Source organism: Medicago truncatula, chromosome 3 (genome assembly GCF_003473485.1).
Source record: "Medicago truncatula cultivar Jemalong A17 chromosome 3, MtrunA17r5.0-ANR, whole genome shotgun sequence".
In the NCBI taxonomy this organism is placed as follows: Eukaryota; Viridiplantae; Streptophyta; class Magnoliopsida; order Fabales; family Fabaceae; genus Medicago; species Medicago truncatula.
In genome coordinates this window covers 25,623,014-25,632,823 of record NC_053044.1, presented here as the reverse complement: position 1 = coordinate 25,632,823, position 9,810 = coordinate 25,623,014, and the positions used below count along the sequence as shown (strand labels likewise).

General features: G+C 30.8%; 2 protein-coding genes across 2 annotated transcripts; both read right to left on the bottom strand.

The window, feature by feature from the left end:
* Window positions 1-2,019: 2,019 nt before the first annotated feature.
* Window positions 2,020-6,883, bottom strand: LOC120579381 (uncharacterized). Its single transcript, XM_039831424.1, has 14 exons — window positions 6,591-6,883; window positions 5,543-5,810; window positions 5,349-5,445; window positions 5,139-5,260; window positions 4,758-5,025; window positions 4,564-4,660; window positions 4,354-4,475; window positions 4,088-4,172; window positions 3,832-3,961; window positions 3,563-3,717; window positions 3,343-3,457; window positions 3,043-3,246; window positions 2,782-2,859; window positions 2,020-2,659 (listed from the first exon to the last, which is right to left on the bottom strand). The coding sequence occupies exons 5-14, from the start codon at window positions 4,933-4,935 to the stop codon at window positions 2,381-2,383; spliced, it is 1,443 nt and encodes a 480-aa protein (XP_039687358.1). The 5' UTR covers window positions 4,936-5,025; window positions 5,139-5,260; window positions 5,349-5,445; window positions 5,543-5,810; window positions 6,591-6,883; the 3' UTR covers window positions 2,020-2,380.
* Window positions 5,018-6,399, bottom strand: LOC120579568 (uncharacterized). The gene is made up of 5 exons (XM_039832001.1): window positions 6,250-6,399; window positions 5,543-5,810; window positions 5,349-5,445; window positions 5,139-5,260; window positions 5,018-5,025 (listed from the first exon to the last, which is right to left on the bottom strand). The coding sequence occupies exons 1-5, from the start codon at window positions 6,397-6,399 to the stop codon at window positions 5,018-5,020; spliced, it is 645 nt and encodes a 214-aa protein (XP_039687935.1).
* Window positions 6,884-9,810: the final 2,927 nt, after the last annotated feature.

The window sequence follows — 9,810 nt, the reverse complement described above, 5'->3', positions numbered from 1 at the left end:
AAAAGAAAATTAGAAGCATGCCATGCTGATGAATTTGGTTGTTGAGGAGATAGAAGGGATAATACTTTTGAGCAAACCAAGAAAATGAAGAGTGCTCAGATACCAATAACACAAACTAAAACTTGTGCTAGTGATAGAGGTCACGTGTGGCCTTAGGTTGTTTGCTAGAACCATTGAGTAATATTGAATTAAGCCAATTTGCAATTCAAGAATTAGTTTGTTTTAGTCATAATGTCAGGAACTTTTTTTTTATATTTTTTTTTATATTAATGTCAGGAACTAAACGTAAGAAATTATTTTATTTGTGACAAAATACCTATTTTTTCCTTTAAGTTTGACAAAGATGTTAAATCAGTCCCTTAAGTTTCAAATATGTCCTTATTATCTTTTTAAGTATCTATTTAAAACATAAAAACTTCAAATAGATACATTAAATTAACAATTTATATGAAATTAAAAGACCTATTTGAAACTTAGAAAATTGATTAAGTCAATAATTAAATTTAATTCTTATGAATAATTTATTTTTGGTGGAACTCATTAACCATTTAAATTAATTTTTTTGGTTTTATTTTTTTATTAATCGTTGTAAACCTATAGAAAATAGATTAGATAATAGATACAAAAATGACATATGATAGAGTAAAAGGCTATGTACAACACCTATTGAAATTTGTCATTATATATTGCTTTTTACTGATATGATGTGAGAAAAAGTTCATTGGGACCGAAAAATGAAAAAGCATTTCTCTTGTTGCAAAATATGTCACAGTCAAATTTAGGTTAGAAAAAAGTAGGTGTGTAGGATTGATAAACTTTATCAAATCCTATCCTATTTTCTTGAAACTGGTAAAAGTAACAGACCGTTTATCAAATCCTATTAATCGGTGATTGAATTTTTCAATTAATAATGCTCCTTTTGTTTTACAATGAGTGTCGTTTAAAGTTTTGATATATAGATTAAGAAATGAAATGAAATAATTATTAGACATAATACTTTTATTAAACTACCTATAGTTTATAAGAAAAGAGAAACTTAAAGTTGCATTGAAAATTGTGTAAGAGAAGGTTGAGTATTTATTGAAGGTAAAGTTGGAAGAAAAAAAATTAAAGTTATATTAAAAATGTAAAGTGACATTCATTTTGAAATAAATTTTCACTCATTATGAAAGAGGGAGTAACAATTTGATTGAATTGGATAAAAAACAGAGGGAGTAGCAATTTGATTGAATTGGATAAAAGAATTATAATTATGGGAGAGTTTATTGATAGACAGAGTTGTGGATTTGTGCTGCTGATTACAATTTTTTTTTTTTTGAAGTGTCTACTGATATAAATTTCTTGGCACTATTAATTTGTAAATTAGCATTGTTTGTGCTCATTTTATTAATGAAAATTACTTTGCCTTTAAAAAAAATAGAAAACAGAAGCATGTTACAAACAAAGCGATAAAATCAAAAGATATAAAGGATGTTATCAGCTAAATGTTGTATAATCTACCTTAGGAAAAAAAAAATATACTCCCAACACAAAAAATCAGAGGATATAGAAAGGATACACATGCGTGTAATGGGTAAAGGCTTAAATGAATCTTTTTTAATTTTTGGAACAAAACCATGAAAACTAAAGTTTTATGCTGGCTGTAGAAAAATAACACTACATATTTTCCTTACAAAAGAACTATCTGAAAAAAGTTTCTTAATAAGTTTTTTTTTTTTTTCTGAAGGAAGATTTTCTAATAAGTTGTTATCGAAAAAAAGTTTGAATGTCATCTGGTCAAGTTGTAGATTCAGATTTTTTTTTTTGAGAGAAAGTTGTTGTAGATTCATTGCAAATATGACTTTCTTCATATTTAAATATTTAACTATGAAGTTCATTTTTTTTAGTTCGGTTACTTTTAAATATTATTTAAAGGAATACCATGAAAATGTGATGCAAAGTGAATGACAACAAAGTGACTTGATTAAAAAATCAATTTGCTGAATAAAAAAGAAACTGATAATTACTTAAACATACCACTCTATTGCCAAATCTGCCACATGGGCATTAGAGTTACAAAATAACAGGCCCACTGCCACTGGGATTAAACAGTACTTAAATAAGACTACTACTAACTTAAATAAACCACAAATGAAAAGGTCCACTGCAACTGGGATTACAGCTGACTTAAACAGATTACTACTAATTGGCCCACTGCCACTGGACTCAAATTGTACTTAGAAATTACAACCAAAATGAAGAAACTAACAGAGGGTCAATATCTTTGACCTTTTGAATTGCATAGCAAAACACATAAACTTAATCAAACATTTCCAGCCATGATGACACGGGTATCTAAAAAAACCAAACTACAACCAGCCAAGTACAGTCAATCATGTGACTAAATTTTTTCAATCTTAATGTTCCTCTTGAGCAATTTGATGGGAAGGTTGATTTCCTCAACTTCATTAATTTCAGGTTGAGGTAAAACTCTTTTGACAATTTTGCGTGTAGTTGACTTGACCAAACAGCAGTTAGATACTTTCTTTGATGCACCAACATCAAGGTCAACCGCAACAGAAGAAAATTTAGGCAACAGATCTTCAGATATTCCAATAGGTGTTCCCTCAACAATGATGTTTTTGTCTTTATCAATGGTTTCGCTCAAACTTCCAAGGTCCTATAAAAATTCAATGATGAAAGTGAAGTCAACAATGTATGCAATAAAAGGCTGAATTAATAATAATTTAAATAATAAATATAAATAATCATAACATAAATTATAACAATAAGAAAGTATACATGTGATTGGACACTTGATGAACCAACCACTAACATATCCTTCCCCTTGTCCAACAGAGAACTCAAAGACCCCATCTCCTAATAAAATCAATCACACAATGAAGTTGATGTTAAATACTGTTAATTGATAATTATGATTGATATAGTGAAAAAAATGCACGCTTTATAATTAAAGTGCAATAATAATAATAATAATAATAATAATAATAATAATAACAACAACAACATGATGGCATAAATAAAATACAAACAATCACATACATTGGTATTTTTTATAAAGGTTGCTTCTTCCTTAGCCCACTTTGCCTTAAACTGGTTGATAATCACCCCATCAGTGCACACTTTCTTCACCCTAAATGATTGCTCAAATCTAGGACTGATAGCAGTTTTGAATTCAACCTTGAACAGGTATGTGCAGTTGACCAATGCACCAATCTCAGTTGGAAGCACACCCTCGTCAGCCCTCTAAATTCATCCAAGAACCAGAAATGAAATGTTAAAGCCTATGATATAAAGAAATCTGAATGTAACACATATAAGTGAAAGTTATTTTTTTTTTACATGTGTTTCCAAAATGTCAGCACAACTTTTATTGAACAACATTGTTGCATCACGGTCAAACAAAACAAAGGTTGCACAATCACTATCATCCACAACTCGCACCTTTATAGAATACCTACATTTCCAGCAATTATATATGAGTTAGTGATTTAATTTTAATATTGCAGTTACAATACATACTTAATCATGTAAAGCATTAACAATGTGGTTTGGTCTTGACCTTGGAAACACTTTGACCACATGCCTATTACACTTCTCGCAGAAGTGCATCCCCTCAGCAGGATATACAGATTTGTTGCACATACAGGCCGTGTAGTACCAATTCTCAGGGTTCACAATCTGTTTGACAGTTCCAAGCACAACATACATCCCCTCCTACAATGATACAAAAAACAAAGCTTTTGGTTAAAATTGAATATTAGTAGATAGACAATAATATGTGCTTATTTTAAAAAATGAAGTAGTTATGAAATGATGATTATGGTAAACCTGCTGAGAATCCTTCAATCCCTGAATAGTTGTTCTTGGAGTGTTGAATAAAAAATCTTGCAAAGGGTCAATACTTGGTTCCACAGCTAGCTGAGTAAGAGGGGATGGTGTATCATCATTTTCAATCATCCTATAAATCATGCCATAGAAAATATAATTTTAGCCATTAGTACCGCAACATAAGAGTGATGAAAACTTTATAATAGTATGTACATATGAATGGAAAATTCAAGTTAAAAAAATGATATTATAGTACCTGTTCTTAAAGGCAGTACCCTCAGCACAAACAGGATTAAACTTCAACCGGGTACAATTCAGACAATTTTGAATGTGTATATTGTCTACAAATACCATATTTATAACTTCAGATATACAATTCAAGACAAAATGTAGTTATCAACAACTATAGTACTATGTTATTATTAAGTTTACATATTAGTAACTATAAGTTCACATAATAAAAGATAAAAGATAATATTTCAACAAAAACAAAAACATTATTAATGTGATAAGTTATAATACCTTGAAAAACCTTCACCTTAGCTAGTTGAATAGACACTACAACATTAGCAGTTTCACCAGTTGCCAAAAACGTGTTCAACTCATCTACATAAGTCCCAAACAAAGTGCACTGAAGCTTGTATCTATAAGATGGGTAAAAAAAATATAAGAATGTAAGATATATAAAATATTGCTTAGTCAGAATCATAAGAAAACTTTAAACTTCCCTACCCATCAGCTTCCATGGCAATGACATTGAGTTTGGTAGCACTGCCATTGCGTTCATATTCTCTCTCTGTGCCAACACCCGTCAACATTCCAATAACATCTAATTTGACATACATAAAAAAAATAATTAAATGCTAAGAATGTAAGATAAAGACAATACTCTTCAAAAACTTCAGAAAATTTGCATATATACTCACCAACCAAGTAGTCACAATCATAAGAACCACCTACTATGTCAAAAATTGGAACAAACTTAAAATCAGAACCACTCACTAATGCACCACACAATGGCAAACATTTTGTTCCAAATTGGACGTTCAGCTTATATGGATGATGGGTGGTCTTATAGCTCCCCCCATTAGCAGCAACACCCATGTTTTCAAATGAATAAACTTTGCCTTCGCGAATTTCAGATTGAAACTTATACCATAGAGTTTTTTTGATTGAGGCATGAATCTTACTCCCCTATATAAAGTTCAAAAATTTAGAATTAGTTTTCAATAAGTTCACATAATAAAAGATAAAAGATAATATTTCAACAAAAACAAAAACATTATTAATGTGATAAGTTATAATACCTTGAAAAACCTTCACCTTAGCTAGTTGAATAGACACTACAACATTAGCAGTTTCACCAGTTGCCAAAAACGTGTTCAACTTATCTACATAAGTCCCAAACAAAGTGCACTGAAGCTTGTATCTATAAGATGGGTAAAAAAAATATAAGAATGTAAGATATATAAAATATTGCTTAGTCAGAATCATAAGAAAACTTTAAACTTCCCTACCCATCAGCTTCCATGGCAATGACATTGAGTTTGGTAGCACTGCCATTGCGTTCATATTCTCTCTCTGTGCCAACACCCGTCAACATTCCAATAACATCTAATTTGACATACATAAAAAAAAAAATTAAATGCTAAGAATGTAAGATAAAGACAATACTCTTCAAAAACTTCAGAAAATTTGCATATATACTCACCAACCAAGTAGTCACAATCATAAGAACCACCTACTATGTCAGAAATTGGAACAAACTTAAAATCAGAACCACTCACTAATGCACCAAACAATGGCAAACATTTTGTTCCAAATTGGAAGTTCAGCTTATATGGATGATGGGTGGTCTTATAGCTCCCCCCATTAGCAGCAACACCCATGTTTTCAAATGAATAAACTTTGCCTTCGCGAATTTCAGATTGAAACTTATACCATAGAGTTTTTTTGATTGAGGCATGAATCCTACTCCCCTATATAAAGTTCAAAAATTTAGAATTAGTTTTCAAGATATAGCTAAAACCATAATCTAACATTCACCATTCTTCATAATACAATAGCTTTCTGATTCATTATAAAAATTACTAATTCTTTAACTTTAATCATCATCTTTATAATATAAGCACAAAACATATAACACACCTTTTTAAAGTGACAATGTTATATATCAACAACATAAGTAAAACCAAATCATTACTTATAAGGTTCAAAATTAGTGAAAATGTAAAATTAAAAAGAAGAACCTCATAATCCTTAACTATATCTCAACAAATATTAGCACTAAACATAAAACAAAACTTAATTTTTGATAGCTTATAAAATTAAAACTAATAACATTTAGCTTATTCAAAAACAACAGTTTTAAAAAAACATCATAATTTGAATGTAAAATGGTAAGTGAAAAATAAAAACCTCAGAATCCATTAACACCATTTCAATAGAAAATGGTAAAGTGTTTCTGTTGAAATCAGAAAGTTTCCATAATCTAACAACTCTAGCCTTAATGTTTCCAGCTGGTTTTGATGAAGAAATTTGTGAAATTGGTTCAAAAGTTAAAGCCATTGCAGAAAATTGAAAGTGAAATTGCAAGAATAAAGCTTAGGATTGAGAAAGATTGAGATTGCAATTGTAATTGCGGTGTGGTTATCACAAATCCTAAAGCCCTCTTTATATAGACCCCATGAAACCCTAATGTTGAATTTTTAATTACAGAAAAAAAGATTGAAATTTGAATAGTTCCCCCCAATTTTTACCTTGAACCAATTGCAGTAGAAACTCCCTCCAAAGTTGCGATATCAATGGCAAGTGATTAGACCTTAATTGTGCTTCAGGTTTCAATATGAGAAATAGAGGAAGGAATGGAAATTTATTGAGCCGTGAGCAATTGGGTGTTGTGCAGTTTTAGCGTAATAGCATGTATTGGGATCGATCTAGTAGAATAGGGAATAAAGCAAATGTCTTCTTTGATCTAATATACAAAAAAATTGCAGAAGCATTTATGATGAAGAGATGTTTTGAGTGGCTTAACACTGTATATGAACGTGAGAAAGAGAGAGAGATGGTCAGACACAAAATATTGACTATTATTTTATAAATAATATTGTTGTTTAGTCATGCGGTCCTGTTTTTTTTTTTTTTTGTTGATCATTATAAGATTGGGCCATTGTTAATTGGGCTTGTGATTCCCGCCAAGTTAATTTGAATGAAACATTATTATTGGTTGATCATCATTCAAGCTATATTAAGTATGCTTTTTGTATTTTAGTGAAAGCTTGATTCCTTTGTGACATGATTAAAAGATTGACACCTGTTTTTTTATACCCTAAAAGTGTTTTTCATTTGTGTAGTTTAAATATATCATATAGATCTTCTATGTAAAAGTTTACTTAAATCTTAAATCATTTGATATGTTAATGGTCAGACACAAAATATTGACTATTATTTTATAAATAATATTGTTGTTTAGTCATGCGGTCCTGTTTTTTTTTTTTTTGTTGATCATTATAAGATTGGGCCATTGTTAATTGGGCTTGTGATTCCCGCCAAGTTAATTTGAATGAAACATTATTATTGGTTGATCATCATTCAAGCTATATTAAGTATGCTTTTTGTATTTTAGTGAAAGCTTGATTCCTTTGTGGCATGATTAAAAGATTGACACCTGTTTTTTTTATACCCTAAAAGTGTTTTTCATTTGTGTAGTTTAAAGATTACCAATGTTGGCAGCACATTAAAATCAATATTTATTTTTTAATGATGCAGTTCTATTAACCGGAATGTATGCACATGCTAGATGCATTAGAAATTTATAGAGTATATAAATTTGGTGGCTTTTTCTCTTATCTACCTCTCTCACAACTTCACCTCTCCCCTTCTATAATCTTATTCTTCCTTCTCTTTCCGGTCACCCCCCATAATTTCTTTCATCTTTTTTTATTATCCTTTTTGATTTATGAATTTTGTTAATTCTTTTCTTATTTTATTGTTGGCTGTATGGCTATAGATTTGAGTTCATATGTTGATATGATGGAGAATGAGACTGTTATGAGTTGGTGATGCTTTGAAAGGTATTTTGGTGAGACTGTTATTTTGTTAATTTTTGCATGAATTTTGTTTTAACTTCTATGTGTGTCTTTCTATCATTCACATTACTTCTCAAGTTATTATTCATGTCTTCTACCTTAACCTATTGTAGCATTGTAGGTTCATGTAGTTAATTTTTTTTATTTCTTTTTGAAATTAGGCTTAATTTTTTTATCTTTTGACTTAGAAAGTTCAAATGGAGTTCAATTATGCATGATTTCTATTGGGAAAAATCCAAGTCCCACATCGGATAGACAAGACTCTCGAGAAGAGTATATAAAGAGGAGGCACTCCTCACCTTACAAGCCGGTTTTGTAAGGATGAGTTAGGCCCCAAATTTCAACATGGTATCAGAGCTTGTCGAATTCAAGGGCCGCCTAAACCTATTCACGCACCAAGCTCAAAGAGTGCTGGGCGTGAGGGAGGTGTATTGGGAAAAATCTAAGTCCCACATCGGATAGACAAAACTCTCGAGAAGAGTATATAAAGAGGAGGCACTCCTCACCTTACAAGCCGGTTTTGTAAGGATGAGTTAGGCCCCAAATTTCAACAATTTCATTTTTTATTTCAAATGTCTTCCTCTGAAAATGAAATTATGTAGGATTTCATTTTAAAAAGGGTTAAATATGTTTTTGGTCCCTACATTTTGCGCAATTTTGAAAATAGTCCCTACATTTCAATGAATGTTTTTAAAATCCCTACATTTTTTCTCCGTTAGTGCAATTGGTCCCTGCCATCAGTGCCATGTTGATGAAACACAGGCCATCATAACAAGTTCAACCCCACCCCACCAAATCTCCACCACAACACCTTCCACACCCGCAACAACAAGCGCTTTCAACGATAACATCATCGCTTTCGGCCTCCAAATCTTCCCCTCTAAACCAACATATTTCACCAGAAGTGTGACGAACACCGGCGATCCGCATCTACGAAGCTGCGGAGAAAGTTCGTGGTGAAGTTCTCCGCCATTTTCCGGCGAGATTGAACCGCCAACATTGGCATCACGTTAGAAATTTGACAACAGGGACTATTTACACTAACTCAGGAAAAATGTAGGGATTTTAAAAACATTTATTGAAATGTAAGGACTAATTCTCAAAATCGTGCAAAACGTAAGGACCAAAAACATATTTAACCCTTTTAAAAATTATGCATGAGCATGATTTCATGTAAGATTCTAAATTTAAGATTCCTTTGAATTAGTCCACCGTTGGATTTTTTACATTCTAATTGTATAATTAATTTTCTTATAAGTACTAATATCAGCAAGGCTAATGTCCATTGCAAGTGAAATGAAAGGATTAATATATTATCTAATATTATGGGAGAGAAAAGAAATGATCAGTATATGTGTAGAGAAGAGGTAGCGGATTTGAAATTTGTCAAAGTCAAAATATAACTACTTTGATTGTGATTAAGGGTTGAAAGAACTAATATTGACGAGGCTAATATAAAGAGGGATACATTGTTATAATAGAATTCTTGCTTTTCATACAGTGATTCATATGACAAATTAGGAAGGATTTCTTTTATGGTGTTTGGTTTTGTTATATTAATTATCTCTGTGGTTGCGTCCGTTTCCCTTATTTTGGCTTTATTTTTTGTGTTAGAACACAAGTTAAGAAGGTAAAAAAGGAAGTTAAAAATTAATTTTGTATTGAAATATAAATAATTAAACATTTAAACTTTACAACCTTAAATACACAATTCATAAGAAAATATTTCTATTTTTAGTTTTTAACTTGTGCCTTAATCTCATAGATTTCCGTTATTGTTTCTGGTATGAGGTTATATATCTTCTCTAAGCAAAATTTTAATATTAATCTCTACTCATAGCGTAAAAAACTCCACATGTGAAAAGGTAGTTTATAAATGAACTTATATACA